The following is a 25,022-nucleotide window of genomic DNA, read 5'->3' on the forward strand; positions in this document are numbered from 1 at the left end:
ATTTGCTTGTTTTCTCCCCAAAACAAACTCAAAACAAATCTAGAACTCAAAACCAGTAGCCAAGTAGATGATCAAGTACAACAAAATAAGAGAGGGGCAACACTTCAGTGAGTGCTGAACACACAGATGCAACCTGAGGATGATTTTATCTGTTCTTTTACTGCTTGATATCAATTTGCAGAGAATATATCAGTCATTTTATGGGCCAATAGGAGTAAAATTAATTGTAAAGTTGCACTGTGTAGTTTTGTGTCATTTGCTTAACAAGGTAAGCTATTAACCACTTAGAAATTCAGCAGGCACCACCACCTCTGGCTTCCCTTAACACTGCTTGCTGATTTGAAGGGATGGCTGGGGATTTATTTTAGTTCTGTGTAGCATGTACAGCAAATCAATCAATTCCCCTTGTCTCCAGAGAGAAATTCTTTGGCGTAAAGGAGCAATTTCTGCTGTACATCATGACCTATATTCATTTTTAAAAAGACCCCTAAGATCAGCGCAGGGGCAAGCACACGGGCGTCCATTTTTAAAGGTTAGCTTCTTTATATGTATATTACACAGTCTGCACGTAAATGGGGATTTTTTTACCTTCTTTTTCTTCGCAAACCACTGCAATCCACCACTTCCATGGCACTGCTTTACGAGCAGAGCTGCCACGTTTATCTTCCACCCGCCTCGAAGCCGGTTTCCCAGGCCGCGCACGACACGTCCCTTCGAGTCACAGCTCTGAGGGAAAAGAAAACAACCTGCCTCTAAACTGGCTCAAAACACCTCGACCGACCCGTATCAGAGGGGGGTGAAAAACACGTCGCTGTGTCGATGGTTGGGGAAAATGGATGTGCCAAAAAGTGCCTCGTCGAGCGCCCGGGCCTGATCCTCGCCCGCTGTCCTGGCGGGTGAGGGTGGCTGTGGAAGAAGGGAGCCCCGGCTGGAATGGCATCCCGAGGTGTGTTTTGCCCCGTTAAACGGTTTAAACACCCCTGACGGCGCCCGGCGTTGATGCTGTTTTATTTTATTACACGGTATTAAGAGTCCAGGCCTTCCCCCCCCCCCCCTCCCCAGATCCACTGAGGGAAGGGAAGGGATGGGGGGGGGGGGCAGTGGGGAGGAGGAAAGCGATTGTCCCCGTTTTGGCGGGACAGGGGCTCAGAGCTCCCCGTGGCTGGTGTGTCACAGCGGGTGAGAGGAGCAGCAGGTGAGAGGAGCCAGCAGGTGAGAGGAGCCAGCAGGTGAGAGGAGCAGCAGGTAAGAGGAGCAACAGGCCGCCCGCCCCAGCCGCCATCACCTGAGGCGCCTCCGGGGGGGGGTTCCCTCGCGGCAGGACGGGGGGTGCCCGCCCGCATCGCACCCCACCCTGACCCTCTTCGTCCCCACCCGCTGCCACACAACCCCCCCGTGCCCCTCTGTCCCTGCCAGCCCCCCCCCCCCCCTCCCCAGGCCGGCTCCCCGCCACCTGCCGCCCCTCCCTCCCTCCCGCGCCGCTTTCCCGCGGGCAGCGAGGGGCTGGACCGGCGGGTCGCGCCGGGCTGTGCGGTTGGCGCGCCCGCCCGCCCCCGGCGCAGGCGCAGGGCCCCGCATTCCATCATGGCGGCGCGGGCGGGCGGCTGAGGCGCCGCGACCGGTCAGTGCTGCTGGGGGGGGGGTAGAACCGCCGGGAGACCGCTCCCGGGGGGGGGCTTCTTGTTGCCTCCCCTTCCTCTGGGGCCGGGGGAGAGCGGCGCTGCCCAGGCGAGGCGCGGCCGGCAGTGGCAGGAGCTGGGGCCGGCTGGGCCCGCCGGCGGGGGGAGCGGGGGGAAAGGAGGGGAGGCGGGGGGGGGGTCTGTCTGTGGGCTGGGAATGGGGGGGGGAGGCTAGGGGAGGGGGGGTCTCCGTGTGTGGGGCGGGGGGCAGCGGGGTGTGGGGGCGGGGTGAGGGGAGAAGGACCCCGCGGGGTTGTTGGGGGTCCGGGGTGGATTTGGGGGTGTAGGGGGGGGGGGGCTCGGGGCAGGGCTGCAGGGGTGGGCTGCCCCCCCCCCCGCCCCCCCGGGGTTAGTGGGGGGGGGGGGTCGCGGGGTGCGGGGGGAACGCTCTGGCGGGGCAGGGGGGGAGGGGAGGGGGGGAGGCAGAGGGGCCCGGGCCGGGGTCCCACCCGCAGAGCGGGGGGTGTCTGGGTTGGTTCGCCGAGCCCCTCTGTGCCTGCCCCGGAGGGGGTTAGTGCCAGCGAGCTCCCCCGGGCTCCCTCTTTCCATTCCCGCTCCTCTCCCCAGCGCACGAAGTCCCCATCTCTCTCTCTCTCTCTTTCTTTCCCCCCCCTTTCCTCTCGTTTTCCTTCTGTTTCTTTGGGGAAAAGGCTGAGATCTGAAGTCGTGTGTCCCCCCCCCCCAGCAGCTTCCCCCCTCGCCGCCTCTCTCCCCCCCCCGCCCCGTTCTCCCTCCTCGGCAGCCGGAGCCGCTGCCTGCAAATGCCACGTCGCCTTCTAGTTGTTCCCCTTGGCTGATCAGCCGCTCGAGTACCAGACACCTCCCCCAGCTCCTCCTGGGGTCGGGGCAGGGGGAGGTCAGTCCTGTCATCCGCTGTTTGGGTGGTGACCGCCCTGTACCCTCCCCCGTTCCGCTTTGCCCCCCTCTGCCTTGGGGCAGCAGCGAAGGTGGGGACCCCACTGTGCCTGCTTTTCAGCCCAGTCCTATTTGCTGCCTCCTACAAAAAGGCTGGTGACTGCAGCACTGTGCGGGTGCTTTGCTGGGGGGGGGGGCAGGCTCTGGGGGGTTCATAGCCCCCCAGCCTCAGCAGACCCTGGTTTGAGGAGCTCCACGTGCAGCACACCAGGATAATGCAACAACAGGGTCATCATGTGCTGCTGGCAGGTGGATGTGCTTCCTTCAGCAGCTCCCTCCCAGCTGGTTCCCGAGTTTTGCTTCTGTTTCAAACTTGCAATCCAGACTTCTTGCTGGAATGCTTGACATTTTCTGTAAAGCTCATTTATTTTCTTAATTGAGGTCATATCGTGTTTCGATTTCTATCCATTCTTGGGATATTTTCTCTTTTCCATCCCGTGGTAGCTGAGTTTCTAACCCTGGCAATCCTTCCTTGCTTTACCTGATGCCTGGCTCTGAATCTTGACACACATCCCTGCTGCAGATAAGTTCCTCAGCAGCCTGGTCCATGTATGCCCACGGTCTGTGACATCCAAATGTGTTTATCTTTTATTACACTTGGTTCAATAGGGAAATACTATCTCAGTCACAGATGGAAAGACTGAGGCACCGACATATTTATGGCCCAAGGTCACACAGGAAGTGTGTGGTGAGGCAGGGAATTGAATCTAGATTTCCTGAGACTCAGATTAGCATTTTAACCAGGGAAGCATCCTCTCTGTATTTTAAGCCAATAAATTGACCTTGGAGTTAATATCCAGTCTAAAAGAAAGTACTTTGTGTTTTGTTCTGAATGTTTGTAAGACGCAGGACTGAAGTTGCTTCCCACACTTGCATTCCTTTCCTTGTTTTATGTCATTTCTATGTGAAAAAGGATAAGGTGGTAAAATAGGAAAGATGTTGACTTTCTCAAGACTCTGCCTGTGTAATCATGCATGTTGAAAAACAGCCAGCTATTACACTGTCCTCCTCTCTTTTAGCTCTTTTTTACCTCACTGTGTTCCAAATCTCTGCAAGTTTTGGAATGCAGTTGTTGTCTGGGAATAATTTGTTCTTAGCTAGGATCAAATACATCTAATATTCTGTAAAGCTGAGCTGAAAGCCATCTACTTTGTGTTGATTGCTACCCTAGATCTCAGTTGGTGATTCTTAATACAGCAGTCTGTGGATAAACAGGACTTGCATTGGCCATCTCCAGCATCTCCTGGAGCAAGCTATTACAAGTTGTTCTCTCAGCTGTAGGCTCTGAGTAGTTGCAGCAAGTTTTTGGAAAGACTTAACTGCAGTCAGGCAGTGCTTTGATAATGAAATGGAATAAATTCAACTTCTTGGCCTTTGTCTCCCCACAGATACGTATTGCAGGCTGGTTTCGTTCCTGTTACGTTAGGACAGCTTATTTTTGTTTGTAAAATTTGGTAGTTAATTGTACCACAGTGTTTTACTTGCCCATGGTTTTGAGGAATTGGATGTTAGAATGGTTTAAAACAATCATTGCTGGCATGTTCACCTTTGGAGGGAATAAAGATAACTTCACACAAGTGCATTTCCTGCCACAGCCCTCGATCACAAACTGCATCTTTCTTTGATGTTGCACTGAAACCAAATTTGCAACAAAGTTGAATGTAAGTGTTCTAAATAACACTTATAACCGCCTTTTGTTTGGGTTTTTTTGGAGGCTAGCATTTGCATCAAGTTGCCTGTGTGGGCTGTCACACCCATGCCAGCAATCTTTCATCTTTTCTGTTTATTTTTAGGAAAGGTTTGGTGAGTCCTTAAGAAACAAGATTTCATATGTACTGTACAAACAGTAAAAATTCCAGCATTCTGCTCACGACAGAGAGTGCCTGGCCTTGGCAAACCCCCACTGGGAGTGCAGTACATTTGTAGACCCATTGTAGTGTGTGGATTTGTACACCCACTACTGAGAAAGGTCTTGGAATCCCTCTGGGTGAATTTCAAGCCAATTGAAATACATATTTTAAGCTTGGAAGGTTGAAACTGGCACTTTGATTTGATGACCTGCTCTTTCCCCAACTTGGAAGGCTTTTTGTCAAACAGTAGAAATAAGCTTGTAACTTGCAAGAAAATATACAACTGGAAAGGCATTTTTACAATATTTTGCATCAAAGACATAAGCTAGGATGAAATATTGTAAGAATGCCTTCCCTAGTTATGTTTTTTCTTATTTTCCTGGCATAATTTCATTTCATAATCTGATAATTTCATATTTATCTCTGAAAGCAGATGAGAAATTATTAATAAAACCACAACAGTCAAGAGACTTTGAGAAAAACAATTACATTTCTCACTTCTAATTTTGCTGCATCTGAAAAGGCTCAAGTCTGAACCATCAGTATTTAAAATCGTGGTTGCTCATTGCTCTGGTTTCAAGGCTGGTGGATACCAGAGGAGTGTAACCTTTTTGGTTTATTTCACCTGTTTTTAGCAAGTTGTCACAAAGCTTACCAAGGTCAAGATGGTTAGTTTTCAGCTGTTATCTTTGCTGCAAGCCAGACCTTAACTGAAAAGTTTTGGATTCCTGAGTGAGGAGCACACACTGAACTCTTTATTGCATTCTTGAAGAGCTTATTGTAAAAGCAGTGATAATTTATTCTTTCAGTGGTGCTAACACAATCCTTTCTGTGTATTGACCAGCAAAGACAGACCACTGGCTGGGAGCCCTGATCCTGTTTCAATCTTAATGTAAATCTCCTGTTGTTCCCAATATCTTGATCGATGTGCAAAATGCCTCTGTTTGCTCAAGATTCACTTCTCCACCATTGGGGCTTGATGCTTTCTATTTTTTTCTACCCGTGTCTCGTTAAAAGCAGTTCAGGAGGAACATTCATATTAGGCTGTGACTTCAGAAACATCTGTGACTTCAAGACAGTATCACCTTTCTGGGGAAAATAACAATGGATCTGCTGTGTTTTGCTGGAGGAAACTGGGAGCTTCTGCTGGCTGGCTCAGTGCAAAGTTAGCCAGCTTAGTCTAGAAACTACCTCAGGGAGCTCAGGGGGCAGGAGTTTCTTCCAGTGTTCCAGTAAAACACTGCCTGTGCCTTATCTTTGGAAAAACTATCTTGGGAATTGACTAATATTTGTAAGCTTCCCAAGCCTGGAGAGCTGAAACCATAAAAGTCAGCCTGCAAATGGCTTAGGAACTGGAGTTTGGTACTGGCCCCAGTAGTTTGAGAAAGAGGATGATTTTGACATCATTAAATGCAACATCTTAAATGGCTTCAGTGAGTCCTGAGGCTCTTTGTTACCTTCTCCTGGGGGAGCAGCTTTAGTAGGACAGTTTCTAGAACACAGCTGTGCTGCCCCACAGCAGTAAACTGTGATTGCATTGTCCAGGTTGTCAACTTTTTGTCTTTTTCACTCTACCCTCTGTGGAAGTGGTGTCAGGATTAACCTGTGCTGAAGCTCTTTCCAAGGCAAATGGAGAAAACACAGTTTGCTTTTTGGAAAAGGTATTTGGGGTTCTGCCTAAACCCACAATAAACAGCTGCATGGTAATTAAAATTTAGATACATTTGCAGACTTTTTGGAAGTAGTTTTTTATTCATTATTGTCATCTAGAGGAGCAGAGCATTGAGTAGACAACGAAGTCAATACACTTGATTGCCACAGAATGCACTTCATAGGGGAACCATCTTCATAGCATTCAAGTTACCTGTCACTAGTTAGATCCTAGCTGGAGTAAGGGAATGTCTGGGGCTAGTGTGGTGCTGATATATGTGCAGTGTTTGCACAGTTGTCAGGTTTTGCATTCTGTACAGACCAAATCATGCAGGAAGGCTGCCTGAGGTCTTCAGGTTCTTTCCCAGTAGCGTCTTCCTTGAGTTTTGTTTGCTGAGTCTACTGGAGTTAATCATTGGCTCTTCTCTGATGTCTCTTGCTGTTTTATTGACTGTAGGTTGTTTTCTATACCTTTTTTTTTTTTAACTTTAAGCTTGCCAAGTCACTAAAAAGAACATTACTGTTACTTTTTTCCTGTCTGCAGAAAGAAGACTGAGGGACAGCACGTTGGTCATACTGGAGCAGGCACTGCCTGGGTAACATTTACCAAGAGGAGCAAATTCAAGTCAGGAGAGTGTCAACGGTAATTAGACATGACTTACTCTTCTCCCAGGTTTTATGGAGCATGTTTTTCTTTTAAGTCTCTAAACTTGAAGATGAAATCATGTACAAATATTTCACAGAATTCTAAACTTCGGGCCGCTTTTATTTTTTCCTGAAAGAAATTTTTTGATCACTTCTTATCACATGAAAAAAATTAATAAGGGGAGGAAGAACTCCTGATAAGAGTTCTTGAGGTAAGAAGAGGTGCAGTGTGTCCACATATAAACATTATTGATTTTGTGAGGTATCAACTTTACCTCTGTTTTTCACATTACTTGTTCTCCTTCTCTCCTCCCTACCCTCTTAGCTGCAAGTTTTGTCTTAGAAAGACTTGCATAATTGGCCTTTGGATAAAGAAAGTCAATTCTGATTGTATCAAAATGCATTTCCTGTGTGAAAAGCAGCTCCAGTGGGTGGTAGCATACTGAGAAGTGACCAGGTAGGTGGCCCTACTCAAATGCATTTGTTTTAGTTGGAGCTCATGGAATTGAGCTCCTCAGTCACGGAACTGATCAGGTCCTGGAACTGACCTGCTTGAAAAGAGGGAAGAAACCTGTCATGAGGGCACTGTGAGAGCCACACACCTGTTTTATAGGCACTAATTAACCCTGTCCTCTTGACGAGTCTATGATTGCTGCCTGTGTGATGTTGGCTGCATACAGCTTACATTTGGGTCACAATTGTCTAATGCAGCAGAAGAGATCAAGTGGAGAGCCAAGTGTAGCTGATACAGGATAGAATGTGAGGTGAAACTACTTAAGCAAGGACAAAACAAGTCTTTGGGGAGGAAAGTTGAAAGTGACCTGTGAGTGAAAGGTCAACAGCAGGTGGGTGTCTTACAAGATACAAAGAAGATATGAAGTTATATCTTAAAAGATAAAAAGTTACAGTCGCCAGAAACAGGTATTTGGAGAGGAAAATTATTTAACCATGTTAAATACAGAGTTATACATGTCTGGACAACATTGTAGGCTCTTCAGATCATGGGATTCAGCTGGCAGTGCTCTCACTGGAGTGAGAAGGCACCAGAGAACTTGTGCATCCGGAATATCAGTGGGTCTTGTGTCTGGAGGAGGAGGATGTCCTCCAGGCCAGCAGTGATAACATGGGGAAGAGTCAATGCTGCTGTTTGTGCTAGAGCAATACATGTTGGCAAGCTGCTTGGACTGCTGTCCTCTCTGCAAAAAAACCCAGGCCCAAGTCATGGCTGCAGTCAGAGCTGAGGAATAGGAGGATGACAAACTGGTGCAGTAATGTGCCCTGGTGGCCAAGAAAGCCAGAGCCACCCTGGGGTGCTTTAAGCAGAATGTGGCCAGCAGGTCGAGGGAGGTTCTTCTCCCCCTCTACTCTGCCCTGGTGAGACCACATCTGGAGTGTTGTGTCCAGTTGTGGATTCCCCAGTTCAGGAGGGACAGGGATTTACTGGAGAGAGTCCAAGGGAGGCTACAAGGATGATTCAGGGACTGGAACATCTATGTTCTGAGGAAAGGCTGAGAGACCTGGGGCTGTTCAGTCTGGGGAAGAAAAGACTGAGAGGGGATCTTATTAATGTCTACAGATATCTGAAGGGTGGGTGTCAAGAAGAAGGGGCCAGTCTCTTTTCAGAGGTGCCTGTGATAGGACAAGGGGCAATGGACACAAACTGGAACATGGAAGTTCCACCTCAACATGAGGAAAAGCTTCTTTGCTGTGAGAGTGACAGAGCCCTGGGACAGGCTGCCCAGGGGGTTGTGGAGTCTCCTTCTCTGGAGACTTTCCAGACCCATCTGGATGTATTGCTGTGGGACCTGCCTGAGGTTGGACTCAGTGATCTCCAGAGGTCCCTTCCAACCCACAGCATTCTGTAATTCTCTCATTCTGTGGTTTTTACCTGCAGGTGAATGCCCTTATCAAACAGCTTCACTATCCTTACCTCTTTAATGGGGATCAATTGCTTTCAGTTCTGCTCTGTGAAGTATGAAAGCATTCCAGCCTAGTGGGGTGATCTGTACCATGACTGTGTAGCTTCAGCTGGGTTTGTCACACTCCACAGTCAGCTGAAGGAGTAGAGGCAGCCTTTAGTTCTTGCAGGGCTGTAAGCAGCTTTAGGACTCTTCAAATACTTGCAAGACAGTGCATGTTAGTGTGGGGCAAAATGGCTGTTTTCATCAGAAGGTTTAATCTGCTTACCATACATACACTTTTGTCCATTTCAAAACATCAGACGTGATGATTATTTAGAACAATTATGGAGAATATTATGTAAACAACTTTTTGATGTGTTGTAAACTGCCATTTTGCTTTTTAATGCCTTGATTTCTTAAAATATAAACTTTATAAAGGTGTATATATAAACTAGCAACCTCAGAGTCTTCAAAATGGTGATGATTTACACCTGTGCTCCTAAGTAAAAATGTTCAGACTTGTAGCAGGTTAACTGATTTGCCAATAAATATGTAAAACTCAGATACAGGAGCAAATGATTTAATGTGTTGCCATGGGTTAGCTGGAGTGTTTTATACATGTTGCTGGCCTGTCACAAATGCTGGGAGAGGTGTGTTTGCTTAAACCTCTCGTGTATGATCTCATCCTTGCCTTTTACCTTCCATTTTCCATGAGCTGAAAAAAATGCACATGCTCTGTTACCATGAGCCTGCTCAGATGTGGCAATTTAAGTAATTTATTGGTGTGTTTTAGCCCTTAGTTTAAGTATAACCTGTTTTAACTAGACTCATTTGATCAGCTGTGCAGCCAGAGGGTTTCAGCCTGAACCTCTTCTCGCGTTGCGCAAGGAAGGCAGGTTGTGTTATCAAAATAATTCTTCCTTGCTTGAAGTTTGCATCATCTCTTACAAGTTGAAGGAATCCTTTGTTTTCACTGTGGTTTTGTGCTTGTTTTTGGAGTCATGTTTTGTAAGAGACTTCTTGAGGGGAAAAGCTTGTTTGTATCAGTACATTGATACATCCTTAGTGCCTAAAGAAACCTAAAAGCAGCTCCTGCTGGTATTAATCTTGTGAAGTTCTGATTTTACTTCTGTTTTGTTGGGTTAGATGTCAACTGACTGCTCTGAGCAGTCCCGTGGTAGGGAGCCTTTCCTGGAACTGGTGTTGTTGCTGTTGTTTTTAATAATCTGGATGGTTGCTCCCTCGTAAGAGTCAAGTTTAAAATAAAAAATAAGTAGTTGTTCAAGATTTGGAACACAACTTTTGGTTCAGCTCTTGTTTGGATCACAGCAGCTGTACCAATTTTATTCTTCCATCTGCCATCCCATCATACTCTCTAGGTTACTCTAGGGCAGGTATTACCCAGCTTTGGCACTGAGAAGGTCTGAGTTTTGGTGCTTCCTGGCATGATCCCAGGAGGTTTCTCTGCCCCATCTGTGTCTGTACAGCACAGTGTGACACGTTTGGTGTCTGGAAATAGGTGGCACAGGACAAAGCAAACCAGCCAAGCTCAGGGTGCACTGAAATCTGCCTCTTTGCTGGCTGGTCCTCAGCCAGCTCTAACTTGAAAATTTTAAGAAAAGCTTTTAAAAATACTTAGCTATTCCTGCTGTGAGCTAGGTATTCCTGGCTATTGGGAGGAAACTCGGGTGGACAAGGTGCTGTGGAACGTGTGATCCTGCTGTGGTGGACTTGTCCACACATCCAATAGCCCCTTCTTTGGATTGTTTTCATTCTGTGAAACAGAACTTTTTCCCCTGAAAACTGAAGAAGGTTGGTAAGGAAACAAGCTGAGCTTGTTTCCTTTGAAGGACAAAAAAAAAAAAAATCATAAAACTGATCCAGTTTTTACACTCTACTTCAAGACCAGGTTTGTCCCACAGGGAAGGACTGTACTTAAGTTATCCAGATATTTTAGACTCTTGGAGCATGTGCATCTCCTGGTAGAAACTCCTGGTTCCCACCTGGTAAATCTTGGTGTGGTTTTGAACATTTGGCTTCATCTGTTCAGATCTGCAGTTACTTCAAGGTGTAAATTCCAGCTACCCTTTTGCTGACCAGTTAGGTTTCTCCGAGGCCCTGACTGCATTATCACCAAGATCTGTTTTCAGGTATGTAGCAGGGCTTGTGCTCTTAGGGGAGTGCAGGGTTGTCTTTCTAGACCTTTGTGTATTTTACTTGCAAAAAAAATAACCTCTGAGCTTTCCAGCTGTTCTTTACTGCTGGTAACATTATGTCTGCACCATGAGAGCTGTGAGGAGACAGGCAGTAGGCTTTTCTGCTTTGTGGGGTTTTACTTTCTCATTTTCTTTCATTTCAGGAGTGTGCTCTGCTTCTTGTGACTCCAGTTTTCTGGATTTGCTTTTCAGTAGACCACGGTATATGTTACTTCCATAACTTCTAAGTGATAGACATTTGGGTATAGAATTTCACTAGGATGTTGCTGATGTGTAAATAAGCTGTTTTTTTCTTCAAGGTCTGAACAGCCAGAACAGTGTTTTGAAAGTCAGGGGACAAAGTTTCGCACTTTAGAAGATGATGTTTAAAATACATAAGTTCCTACACTGCATTTATTAAAAGCTTTTTCACCTGAGTTTGAAAATGGCATGTTTGTGTAGCTCTAGGACATGAAAATGAGCAACTGAGGTTGTGCCAGAACATGTGCTCATAGCTAGTGGAAAGAAACAGTCAGTTTTGCATTTAATTCATATATGTGTTTTTAACAGTATCGATACAGCTGGAAAATATCTTAATTTCTCTACTCTTATGAAGAGAAGAGGAATTAAACATTGTGAGGACTCAATCCTTTGACGTGTTCAGTTCTCTGGAACACTCAGAGAAGCAGGACTAGGACATTTTAGGAACTACTGTTTTTGGTTTATGGGGCTGGTCACTTAAGAAGCAGCAGAGAAGTGCTTAAGGTATGACCCTGTAATTCTGGCAATAGGAGTAAAAACCTAAAATAACCAAAACAATAAAGTCAAATATTTATCTGAAAGTAATGTAATGTTTGCATTATATAAGCTGTTCAGCAAACCTTACAGGCCCCGTAAATGAGTAATTGAGAGGACAGGCAGGACCCTGATGTGGCCAATTAGTATATTGCTAAATAACAACTTAGATCAAATCAAATCTGGTGTAGTCTGGGCATTGACAGAGACTTTCTTCCCTGCTCACACTTATTAACAGTGGAGTTTCTCCTGCAAAAGATGTTCTGCAGTCACTAGGAGAGTGTGTATAACCCTGCAGGGTGAGCACGACCCTTCATACTGTGCATCTGCCTTTCTTGGCTCTGGTGGAGCAGAGCTCTCAGATCTTAAAGGATGTCATTTCAGATTAGAAAATAATTCTTCAGTGCTGTAGGCAGTTGCTGGTGGAGTTTCTATTTGAGGGTGGAGGGGAGCAATTTTTTTTACTGCTTTCCTGGCACAGTCACCTCAGGAACCTGATCCAGATTGGTAAGGGAGGATGAGGGTTGATGTTATCACTTATGGCAGAGTTCCCATGGGTCCTGCTGTGTTGTACCTGCTGTTTCTCTGCTTCTTTAGGGGGTTTTGTGAATGTTTTCCATCTCAATCTTATTCCTCCTTCAGGGAGAATTTCTGTGGGCAGTCAGGTCTCACAGTTCCCTCAGAGGTGGCCATTAATAGTTAGTTTAATCATCTTTAGAAAAAAGTGTTCTGAAATTTGCTAGTTGTTTTTTTTTGTTGTGTTTTTTTTTCTTGTTTTTGTTTGTTTGTTTTAGTTTTTCTTCTGCTCCTCTTCCCAGCATTTACACCTTGATGTCCCCCTCCATTCCTGTCAGTGGCCACAAGAGCCAGGCAGATTTCTGCAGCTTGTAGGAAGTTAATAGAGGTCCTTCTGGAGCCTGACCTGATGTGTCTGGTCCCCAGATGGTCTTGGAGAGCACAGAACAACTATCCAGATTATGATAAATGGCCTGTGGTCACTTTTGTATTTTACCATGGAAACTCAGCCCTACTTTGGAATAAGCAGTTAAGTAACTGTTAAACTTTCTGGAAAATACCAGGAAATGTTTGGGCTTCTGTAGAGTTGACATATCTGTGGTCTCTTCAGATGTTCCCTGCCCTGAAAGTTCCAGCAGTGAAATTGTTACAGTCGTCATTTTGAAGCAGAAGCACTTTGTGTGATGGCAGCAGCAGTGCACTGCTGGGATTAGGTGATCCTACTATTTTTTTCCTAGAACTTGTGATATTCCACGTGCAAAGCATGTAGTTCTGCAGCAGAGCTTCTAGCCTTGTTTAGATGTTTTGGAATTTATGCCTTTAAAAATGTTTAAGAACTTTTTGGGAGAAAACGCAGAGCGTGGAGACCTCGCACCGTGTGTCTGTGAAGCTGGGGTGGGCATTTTGGGGAGTTTTTTGGCTTTACTTGGGTTGCAGTCCTTACCCAGGTCAAAATGACAAGGTCCTAGCTCAAAATGACATGGGGCTTTTCACAGCTGCAAGTGTTAAAAATGTTTGACTGAGCCCATTTGTTGGGTAAGCCCTGCAGAACGTTTTCAGTATCAAGGCTGTGGTGCCCTTTTTGGCTAGAAGCCAAACTCCATACAAGATGGTGTGGACAAATTCACTTGGGTGTGATTAGAAATTATTTCCAGCATTTTAATCAAAACACACATTTAGTCCTGAACAGATGACTGTTATGGAGTGATGGTGGTCTCTTCAGAACTCAAGTTGTAACTGCTCTTCTGTAAAGTCTGTCATTCCCTTAATCTTGCTCAGAGTAAACCAGTCAGCCTAGAACTTCTTGTGGGTGGTCCCTGTGGCAGAGGAGAACTATTTTAGGATTGGGATTATATCTTAAACACCTTGTTAATACTGTTTATTTGAAAAACTTGGGTGGGAGGAGGTCGCTCATATCTCTTTTTCCAAAATGTTTCCTGCCTCAGAATTGGGAGGGGGATACATAGGATCGTAGAATATGTTGGAAGGGACCCACCAGGATCATGGAGTCCAACTCCTGTCCCTGTGTAGGGCACCCCAAGAATCTCACACCATGTGCCTGAGAGCATCAACATCAAAAGAGCATCATGTCAAATCTGGAGGAGTGAGAGCTTTCCTAGAAGTCATTAATAAGGTTTGATCTATTTGATGAGGCTGCTCCTTAGCCTGAGGTTGGGGATGACTTGGTTTTTTGGGTCTGCTGTTGTTCTTTTTAGCAGCTTGGGACATTGCTGATGCAAAATTTAACTGACAGGTTAGAGTATGTTCAAATACTCAGAAGTCTCCATTTGCAAGAGACCTGGAGTTTAAGGCATGACCATGTCTCTGTTTCCTTTTTCAGAGCCCATGAGGTTATGATGTGTGTGTAGTTTTTTTTTCCTCAGAGCCCTTGAGCTTAATAAATGTGTCTGTCCACAGATCTGACTTTTTTCCAAAGGTAAAAGACAGTAAATGTATTGTTTGTAATGAAGCTGTTGGGTTTTTTACCCCCACTTAGATAAAAATATGTAATATGTAAAAGTATAGTAAATATATAATAAGAACTAGTGATTCTATTAATATCAAAAGATATCATTGAAGCTTTGGGCTTTTATACAATAGCATTTTTAATAAATAGCAGTAGTTTACTTCCTGCAGTAAATGTAAACTTATGACCAGGCTGGAAGGTCACATAAGGCATTGAACCTAGAAATCAGGAAGTCTTGAGCTGAATTTCTAGCTCTCTTCAGACTTCCTCTTTTGGTCCTGGACACATTGTTCTTTCTAACTCAGGCATGCTGTATTTTAAAAAAAAAAAAAGGCTCCATTTATGTAATAAGCTCCTTGGAATAGAACTTTCTCATGTGAAATCCAGCACTTAACTGTAATGAAAATACAATCTATTGATAGCTTCTGTGTGGGATTATCATTTATTTTTTTTTACTGTTTATGAAATCTGCTCAGCTTCTACTCTGGACAGTGGAATGAAGCTGATCCATTTCTACCTGCAGGGTTCCCCTCATTTGGTGTCTCTCTGGTCTCTTTCTGTTGAGAGATTTCTAATATACTGGGAAAGTATTTTAATAGCAGATTACAGGATTTCTTAAAGCTTGCTAACTACAGAATAATGCTACACATCTGCACCATAGATAAACTCATGTTCTATTCATTTTGTTAAAGGATATAATGCCAATGAAAGTGTTATTTTTTCAGTATGAATTTTTTCTTAGAAGATATATATATGTGTACAAAAACACATCTAGTGAATACACAAACTTCGTGGTTTTGCACGCCTTGCACAGTTGCAAAGTCGTTGTGGAAACCTTCTCTGTGACATTGTTGATGTGTTGTTGGTGTTTGCTGGTGATTGTTCCAAAGCTCTGGGTGAAACAATGTGTTTATACAGGGAAATTATTCCAGTTACCACTCTTCCCTAGCAATATTTCTGTTGCAGTTTTGAAATGGTTTCATCCAAATGCAAGTGACTTGAGTGGAAGGTGGTGGTGGTTTGTTGATGTAGTCAGCATCTCTTCTAGAGGTTTAACCAAATGTTGTTGGTAACTGCCCCTGTTACTGTTGCCTGTTCACTTCATTCATCCCATCTTTGTTCCGCTTCGGATTGAAACTGGTTTAGACTATTTTAGATTCAAATTTCAAAACACGAGTCCATGATGATTTCCACACTGAAGGTCTGATGATCTGTTGTTGTACAGACTTCACTTACCTACCTGAGCTCTGTCTGCTGCTGCTGCGAAGGGAGCATAAAAGCAGCTGGTTTGTGTGTCAATGCCAGCCCAGGGGAGCAGGGGGGGAATCAATGGACACTGAGTTCAGTGCAGATCCTGGGGAGCTGGCTGAGGGCCAGGATGACTGCAGCACTGGCTGAGAAGAATTTGGGCTGGAGAAAAGGGAAGGCCAATGTTTCCAGTCTTCCAGAGGCTCAGCGTTCTTAGTGTGTCAGGAAGTGAGGTCAGGCACAGTGCTGTGTGCTGTCATTGTTTGCTGGGAGGCCAGGCATGAAGATGCTCTGTTTTTCTTAGAAGCCTTTGTAGTGTGAGACAGTCGGTGGAAAATACTGCCTCTTTTCTAATATGGTTAACATGATTAACCATATTACATTAGCACAGCACCAAATTAACTCAGGAACGCTTCTCAGGGTACACTTTTTGAAATGTGAACTGGTTTTATTTGGGTTTAAGTATTGTAATTTTGGATCTCTTAAAATAAATGAGGAAGTATTTCTGCTTTTTGCATCCATGTGTCTTGGACAGATAGGCTGTGAAAGCTGCAGCTCAAGCTATTTGTGGTGTAGATTTCTGTTAAATGCAATATCCACCATTTCTTCTTTCATCTTGGGTAAAAGTGCTTTAGAAGGTATGTTTCTGAATTGGTTAGTCCCAATTCTTTTTTTTTTTTTTTTTTTTTTTAATGGTTACATTGTTATTTGGGCCAAATTCCTCTGGCAGCTCAAGGTTGGAGAGTGACCTTTAACTGATGTCTAATAGAAACCACTGTAAAGAAATGAATCAGGCCAGAAGGACCATTGCAAAATGTAACCTTTCAGAAAAGTAATCTGTTTAATTCCATACTGACTCAAAATCCTCTAGTTTCTGGTGACAAAGATACCTCTACAAATTCTGCTATTGATTCATAGATAATGATTCACTAATTATCCATATGTTTCCTTTGCAACTCTGAAAACTGCAACATTTGCCTAGTCTTTAATGCTTGCAGATGGAGGTTTTTCTTGTTAAAAATGTTGTGTATTAGCTCATCTTTAATTTTATAATTAGTGTAACATCAATACAGCCTGTGAATTCTTGGCTAGTTGGTAGAGATCATAAGCTTAAAACAGGCAGATACCACGAGGAGACCCTGGAAGCAGCAGTCTGAGCCTCTGTCACCAAGCATGTGATTGACCAAGCCAGCTTCAGGGGACCCAGGAAGCTTTTTGATGCAGTTCCTCCTGTAGGTAGGTTGGGTGGGTTTGCCTGTCCAAGTTAACTTGGTTTGGGGTGAAACTGAGGGTTGAGAGAACACCCAGCATCAGGGACAGCATTCCTGGCAAGCTCTGACACTTGTTAGGGCTTTGTCTGTGGGAGCTGTGGATGGCTGAGTTTAGGATCCTTGATCTCCCTCTCTGCCCAGCCCTAAGGGAAAAGTGGAGGACAACTTTTTCTGTCTTCTTCCCTAGAAGAAGCTGTGTGCTTTGCTTGCCCTGCTGCTGCCTAGAGGGGAGTCGTGGGGCTGAGCTGGGGGGGATTGCTCAGGAGGCAGCAGGGCTGGATTGCTTGTTCCTGCACAAGCAGTGGGAGGGTGTGTGTAATGGCTTTTCAAGATAGATCTCTATTTCTTTGTTTTGTTTTTTCAGGAAATTGTGCTGAGTGTGTAATAACTTTTGAGGAATTCTCTTTTTATTTACCTAAATACCACCTACTTCCTTGAATGAAACGGAGACTTTTGGGAGGTGACCCACTGGTATCATGATCAGTGGGAATTCTTTATTTCCCTTGCAGAGTTTTACCTCTTACACGAGGGAGGGTTTGAGTCCTGTGCTTGTTTACCAGCAGAGCCGGTACCTTTGAGAGCAGCACTGGTTTTGTTGCTCTCATCAGTATTTTCAAGGAATGAAGCTCTGCTCTAAAAGCAAAAAACCTTGTTTTTTGCACAGTCCATCAGGATGCAGTGGGATGTTCCTCTGTATCGTTGCTGTTCTGCCACTTGCAGCCATCTGTGCAGTCAAATGGCAGTGTTCTGAGCCAAGTGAAACTGCCCAGGAGTTACTAACATGGTTTCATTTGTGCAAGTACTTCTGTTTCCTCCTAAGACATGAAATTGTATGTGCTATTTTTGGAGATGGCCATTAACTGTATAAAACAGTTTGTTTCCTGAAACCCCGAGTTCTTCCTCTGAAAAAGGTGAAGTTGCAGCACTAAGCAAGTAGAAGGGAGGTGTGTGTGTAGGTGTAAATGGAAATACCACCTGTGCCACCAGGCAATAGATTCAGGAGTCTGAAAACCACGTGGATGTTGGTGCTCTATGATTTGTACTCACTGCCCTGTGCTGCTCACTAACACAGACACAACCTCAGAGATTTCTATGCAGCCAAGGTGGGAGACTGGAATAGAAACTTTGGCCATTTATTTAAACTTGCAGGTGGTATTGGGACTTGTTTCAGAACATGTTTTTCTACAGCTGGTTATTTTGGTTAGTTGAACATTTGAATGCAGATGTTGCTGCTTTTTGGTGAAGGGTTTTCCCCTTTATGTTAAGTTCTAATTTCTCTCCTCTCTGAGGTACTTAAATAGGGAGTATACACATATATAAAATACAATATTTGCAGTCTGCCTGTGCATACTGAATTTCTGAAGTGGATCTTGAGAGTTAGATCTAACCTCTGAACCTCTAAAAATGGGAGAGATGGAGGAAACTGCTGCCTTAATTTTAACATCCTGCCTGATAATGTCACCATGCAGGTATTTTTAAGTGGAATGGTTCTATACAATCCAATGAGTTTGTTCCCTGGGCAGTGGGAATTCAAAATCTGACAAATAGGATGGAAGATTATTTTACTCAGGAAATAAATAACATGCTAAGGTAGTTAAGTATTTTTAGGACAAACCTGATACAAATTTAAACTTAAGAGGTTGTGTCTAGCCCTTGCACCTGTGCAGTCATATTTGTCCTCTTAAAATTGTTCCTGGAGCAGCTCTGGGGAGCAGCTGACATGCAGAATGAGCTGGTTTCTTTGGCAGTCTGGGGTATTTTGTTATGCTGCCTTTTGTGGCTGTGTGATTGTATCAGTTATTTTGACATGCTTTTGCAAACAAGAAGGCATGTGGGTTTTATGAATAGATGCTACCAGCCTCTCTACCTTGTAATGGCAACACAGGAGAAATCCTTGTAGTCTCAGCTTCTCTTACAGACCCTTTCTGAATAAAATGAATTAAGGCTAAAAGAATTTCTTTTTGTTTCTACCTCCCAAATCCTTTCCATACTGGTTGCACAAGGATTTGGCAGTTGTGTATAGATTGACTGAGTTCATGCACAGGGGAGGAGTGACAATGGTTTTGTTTGTTTGTTTGATTTTGTTGTTTTATTTAATGATTTGAACTGTCCTAACCACATTTTGTCTTCTGCCTGGGTTTATAGTCAGTAATGGGACTGGAGAAGGAAGTGTCAGCATTTCCTGTATCCTGTTATCTCGTGCTTTTTCTGGATGCTGAATTATCTGTGCACTGAAAATTCACTAATGTTTGGATTGTATTTTACCTTATTATAATTACAGATGTTTCCCTAGAAGCCCAAAACCATGCAGCACATTTCCATAGGCACTTCTCCATGGTGCTTAGACTTTTGTACCAAGTACTCTGCTCTCTTGTGTTCTTCTAAGTTTAGTTTTCACTGGGTCAGATTTCTAGATCAGTGACATCTTGCTACGTGGGAGAAATTGTATGGTTTGGGGTTGGGTTTTTTTAATCATCACAGAGACTGAAATGTACAGTAGTATGTGAATTATCTGGCCTAAAACTTAGGTTCTAGAGGACAAGCAGTTTAGAAATTGTAACAACAAATTTAGGACTAAAGTGCTGCATAAATATAAGTTCTGCTACTGGGTAATGGCATCATGTGTGCACCAATTTCATCAGGTTAATAGGCATGAGACATTTAAACATAATATTTTTTTAAGAGATATAGGTATTGCTTAACTGCAGTATTTAAATATTAAAAGAAGGGTAATGGATCAGATTAGTTGGGTGTTTTCTGTTGTGAAGAACTTGGGTATGTAACGTGTGACCCCCTCCAAGCTTTTAAGACTGTGAATTTGCACAAGTATTTGAATGTGCAATGAAGCTGGAAGTGGAAGTTTTATAATAACTTTGGGAGGGAGTTGTAGAGTGCTGAGGTCTGATATTTTCCTGTTGAGTTTTCAGATGGTTTTGAATTGCTGACATGAAAGCAATGGTAGTGCAAGTGTTGGTTTTGTGAAGAAGGAAAGACTAACCCAAAAGCAGTGTCCTGAAGGCACATCTGTGTTTTTCTTCTGAAGCACTGCTACCAAGTTTGGCAAACAAAGTAGAGAATAACTTGGGGGAGAGGTGAGATATGTTTAACACTGTCACTCTGTCTTTTCTCAGGTGGTGAACTTGAGCAGGTGTCAATGAATGGTTTCCAGACATGATGGCCGACCAGCCACCTCCTTTAGAAGCTACACCCATACTGAATGAAGTGCCACTTCTACCTCACATGGTCAATGGGGACAGCATCCAACAGGCAAGTAAACCCCTTGCACTTCCCTACAGTCATGGAACATTGTGGCAGCAGGGAGGCTGACATTCGAACAAGCTGTAGTGAACAACAGATGAACAACAAGTAGTTTTTCCAACCTGTCTGATGGCTGAAAGAGAAGGAAGCTTGAAATAAAGCAACTGTGGTGCTGGTCTGCATGGTTAGAAGAGCATGTGGTTCTCAGCACTGATATGATCTGTAAAACAAGTGCAAATGTAGAGAGGAACACTAATATAGTGTAAATGTGAGAAGATTGCAAATGAAAATGAGTGTTTGGTATAAACATGTGCTTTAAAATTAAACTGCAAAGTCAAAGAATAAAAGGAAAAATATGATATGTGGATTTAATAAAGCTCTAAGGTTTTGAAAACTCCTCTTAAAACTCATGTGAAATGATTAATAAAGATTAGCAAGTGGCTGCAGTGCTCTAAACCAAGAAGTCAGTTGCAGGGAAGTGAAAGGAAAGACCTTGGCTTCCCACTATTAAGTATCTTCATGAATAATTACAGTGCACTGGTGAAACCTGAGTAGGTGTAGTTGAAACTTTAGAATTCTGTTGGACACAACCCTTCAGAAGGGCCTGGTATGATCAGAAATGGACAAAAGTGAAAGCAAAACTATTTGACTGAAGCACAAGCTTGTCTAAGTTGTCAGTAAACTTGAAGTGAATGTACTGTTTGGGAGGAGAAGCAGAGTGCCTTGTAAAATAAACACTGAGATATCTTCCCCTCATTTGGAGATAGTTTTTTTAGTGCACTCAGAAATATTGGGGACATCTTGACATTTCAAGACTGGATCTTAAAGTAAGAAGCATCTTCCCCCCTGCCCTGGAACAGCTACAAATGTGACTGGTCCTGATAGGAGGGCAGATGTTTGTTCATTTCCAATAGCTACCTGGCTGCTGCTGACATGCTGCAGTTGGACAGGGTGCTAGGTAATTTCATCTAGGCTCTCTTTCCCACAAAATATTAGAACAGATGATCTCTTGAGGTCCCTTCTAACCTGGCCTGTTCTAGGATCCTGTGGTAACAAAACATACATTTGAAGGCTTTATGTGTCTGGAGTTTGATTTTGTTGAAGCAGGGGACAAAACTACCCATTGCTTTAACCTGATACAACTCGAAGTATCTGACAGTAACTGGAATGGGAGTTAAGTGGTTAATCCAGAAGGAAAAGTTGCTTAAAAGTTTCCAGAGCTCTCATATGAAATGATTAGGAAGGGTACCAGTGAAGACCTTGGCAGATTTGAATGTACAGTGGATAAACATGGTACAGGAGAACAATCAAGAATTGTTGAGGGGCTCATAGACCACAAATGCTGGAAATTTTAATTAGATATCCTTTACTGTGTAATTGTTACAGATGGGGAAGGGCTGAGGTATATTTGCTTGCAAAAATAGCCTTTCTTTTAAAAAAAAGTCTGCTCTGCTTGTTTTCCTCAGACTCTGGAGATAGAAGTGCAGTGACTGTGTCTTGAAATAAGTAAAGCTCTGGAGTCTCTGAGCTAGTTCTGAAGTTCGAGCATCAGCAACATGAAATTTTAGACACTGAGCAGCTGGGAGGTTATTCAGTAGCTGGTGCTTCATGTTACATGAGGAAAGAGATCAAGTGGATCTAGCTGGAGACCATCTCCAGAGCTCTTATTTGTACAGCATGTCTGGTATAGAGCAGTGTCTGCTGAATGACCCAAAAGAAGGTGATGATCTTTTAAGCTTTTGGAACCTAGTGGAGACTGCAGTCTGGTGAGGGTAAAAAAAAACAACAAAGAGTTGGAGATGCATGGGAAAATGGCATGTGAGGAGGAGACTTCAGGCTGCTGTGCCAACGTTGCTCATTCTAGCATGTCTGTATATAAACAACCACCTCATCTTGCCTTCCTCCAGTTGCTGAACAAATACACTTGCTGCTCTTGTTTGTGGCAGTTTTCCCCTGAGAGGGGAGGCTTCTGAGCCAGCCTCCCATTGGAAAGTTTGCTTTTAATTAGGGTATTAACTTAGAAGCTTTATTAATGCAGATGATTCTTTAATTATTTGGCTGCTGGTGCTGTAGAGGATGGGCTAATTATAGGGTATTGTACAGTGGGTTTGTTTTCAGAAATAAAACTTGTTATTTTGGCCAATCACTTCAGACAGAGGGATGCAGCACCCAGTTCATGGGTTTCATTTCACATGGAGTCTAAATGGGAAGCTTTCTGGAAGGGCTTCTTGTTCTGAAACAACTTCAGCAACAAAAAGTGTGTAGATGAGGGATAAAGCAAAACACAGAGCAGTGCTTTGAAGTAGCTTTCAGACTGTGTTGATCCCACTAGGTCTGAGATGGTTGCACAGGACAGCTGGAGGTGTAGCCATTGCTGTGACTCCCAGCACAAGTCTGTCTCTAACTTGGTTTAGACTGAGTCAGAAACACTCAAGCTTCCTGTAAGTTTTCTTTGGTGGAAAGTAGATGGAACTGCATTTGCTTCATGAATTATAGTGAGTCATGCCTCTAAGACATTGCCCCGTGCATTCCTGAAATTCCAGTCTCTGAACCACTCTACAGCCCTGTGATTACACAACTTTCTTGTGATCCTTTTTGCTGAGTTCAGTTAATAGTTTCCTCAACTGGTTGTGAGAAGTTCAGCTAATTGAAACCTGTTCTGAGGCTCTGAATTTCTCAAAGGGTCCCTTTTTTCCTGCCTCTGAATTTTCTTGCCCTTGAAGATGACTCTTGCTGTGAGGTTTTAATACCTGCCTGTGGAGTCTTGTCCCCTGCAAGTGTCCCCCTCTGCAGCTGCTGCTGTCAGCAGGCCTCATCTTTCCTGCTTCTTTGGGCTCTGGCAAATCCCCAGGTCCCATCTACCTGATCTAACTGTCATTCCATTAATGATATAAACATATTTTAGACAAACTGAATGAAAGAAAATGGTTCTGTTTGAGTTTCCTTGCTAATTTTGCAAATATATTCTATTTCAAATTTCCTTCCTGTGCTGCCTGGGCAGCTCTTACATGGACAAGCCTCTCCTTTTACTGAAGAGTTACACCTGTGCTTATGTAATATAGTAGAATCATGGCAAAATTCTGGTAGTGAAATTGTCATGTTAAAACAGGAGGACAACAGCAAGTATTTTTTAGGGTGAAGCACATGCTGGGAGTTGGGGTAGGATGAGGTGATGGTTGGTGTTACCCAGCAGAAGGGTGCTGAGAACTGCCTGAGGAGGAATTCTGGCAGATGTCCACATTGATTTGTGTGAATCTGATCATGTCCAAACTGCCCTGCAGAACCTCCCTGCTAGTGGTGTTCCTTCAGCTCTAGGATTACACAAGCATGGGAGAAAACACAGCCCATCCATCAGGAGCTGCAGAGCAGAGAGGTGGGAAGCATGACCTGCTTGTCACCTCTGCTGCCCCCCTGCCACCCCCAAGGGACTGCATGCTTCTGTTAAATTCCTGTGTTAAATTAATTCAATTGCTTCTGTTAAATGACTTGATGGCCACAGAGGATGTTTTCCTCAAAATGCTTTCAATGCAAAAACAAATGCTGAGCTTGTGTGTGGATGGTCCTGGTGTGACCAGTTTAGCCCTGAAACTGAAATAATCTTATAGGCAAAGCTTGGAAAGCAAGATAATTCAGTGCCTCAGTAAAAGAGGTAAAACCAGGTTGAAAATGTTGAAAATCAACTTCGTTAATTCTTTCAAGGGAGGCACTTCTGGTGGTCATCAAGTAAAAATGCTGATTGTGCAAGATTCGTGTTTTTATGTCGAAGCATCAGGAAATTTCATTCTACCCACCAGCATTTCTCATCTTGCTTTTACTTCTCCTAGGTTGCCAGAGCTGTGTTGTTTTCCTCTAACATGTGGGTGTGAAAAAGAGGTGGGGTTTTGCCCCAAGTAGTTTCTAAATTATTTTTTTTTTAAAAAACCACCTCTTCTATGTGTTGTTTTCTGCAGGTTATTCTTGTGCAGGTAAACCCAGGTGAAACATTTACAATTACAACTGAAGATGGACACATTCAGTGTATTCAAGGTAAAGGAAAAACTGAAGTGCTGAATTCAAATATTTTGATGCTGTCAGAATCACAGAATTAGTACCAGTGTTTGTTTATGTAATGTCAGTGTGTTCTGCAGTGCAATAAATCAGATTTTTCTTACTTAAAGCACAAATGAGGCAGCACTGGGGAAGTGCCAAGCAGAATTTGCAGTTAATTTTAAAAAGGCTGGCATCCAAACTGGTTTTGGGATCATCCATCAGTAACTGTGTTCTCAGAATCTTAGCTCATGGGTATATGTGGGATTTAGCCCACACTAAGCTCAACAACTTCAGTAAGTTCTGTGTGACCCCAGAGGCAGTGACATGAGCAGTCTGGGGATACTGGGGAGTCCTTTTCTGTGCTCTGCATGTGCCTGCAGGCTGCTTCTTACCTCCTAGGGAGGTGACAGAACTGCACATCTGAGTCAGATCAACATATCCCCTGTAGAAGTCAAGTAGAATTTATCAGTTCTTCCATTTTGGGAGTATTTTTCACCATTTCAGATTATATGATGTAAAACACGTCCATTCTGGTTTCATCAGATCCCAGACAGGATTCCTTTTTTTTTCCAGCTTGATATGTAAAATCATCTATTCTTTTTTTTTAAAAAAAAAACAGGTTGGCAGACCAGCTGTCAGCACTGCTCTGGTGCCAATATTGTTGCCACAGACTTTGAACACTGTCACAAAACAAGAACTAAAATTTATCTATGCTGATTTTTGCACAATTAAATAAATCCTGTTGGCTGTATAAAGTGTGGTGGTTGGGATAAATCTCACCTGCACTTGTTGTAGAATCAATGTGCAGCCATTCTTGCATTCAGCAATATTACCTGAAATTCTGGGTATATCTGATAATTATGAAATCATACTTAATGTGTATTTTGAATGTGAAGATGAGTTCCCCCTTGGTGACATACATTGCATTATCTTTCTTGACAGAAACTTGATCTGGTCACTTTTTTATTTTTTACACTCACAGTCCTGATTATTTAAGGTTCTCTCCTAGCTGACTTTTTTAAGCCTTGCTTCTAAATGTACTTGTCTAAAAGTAGTTTCATAAACACAGAGCTGGGTGCAGTTGCTGGCTGGTCAGGCACCAAA

At 43.7% G+C, this 25,022-nt stretch overlaps 1 protein-coding gene across 2 annotated transcripts in view; it reads left to right on the forward strand.

Moving 5' to 3' along the window:
- The first annotated feature begins 1,565 nt into the window (after nt 1–1,565).
- LOC127389807 (fibronectin type-III domain-containing protein 3a-like) overlaps nt 1,566–25,022 on the forward strand; it is a 44,911-nt gene continuing 21,454 nt past the window's right edge. The window contains exons 1-4 of one of the 2 annotated variants that reach the window (XM_051630669.1): nt 1,566–1,621; nt 6,639–6,737; nt 19,763–19,898; nt 23,840–23,915. In XM_051630669.1, coding sequence (XP_051486629.1) covers nt 19,803–19,898; nt 23,840–23,915 — 172 coding nt within the window. In that variant the 5' untranslated portion in view covers nt 1,566–1,621; nt 6,639–6,737; nt 19,763–19,802. The remainder of the gene's footprint in view (nt 1,622–6,638; nt 6,738–19,762; nt 19,899–23,839; nt 23,916–25,022) is intronic. The other variant, XM_051630670.1, reaches the window with a different exon arrangement.

The sequence above is a fragment of the Apus apus genome, chromosome 12 (genome assembly GCF_020740795.1).
Source record: "Apus apus isolate bApuApu2 chromosome 12, bApuApu2.pri.cur, whole genome shotgun sequence".
Taxonomy (NCBI): domain Eukaryota; kingdom Metazoa; phylum Chordata; class Aves; order Apodiformes; family Apodidae; genus Apus; species Apus apus.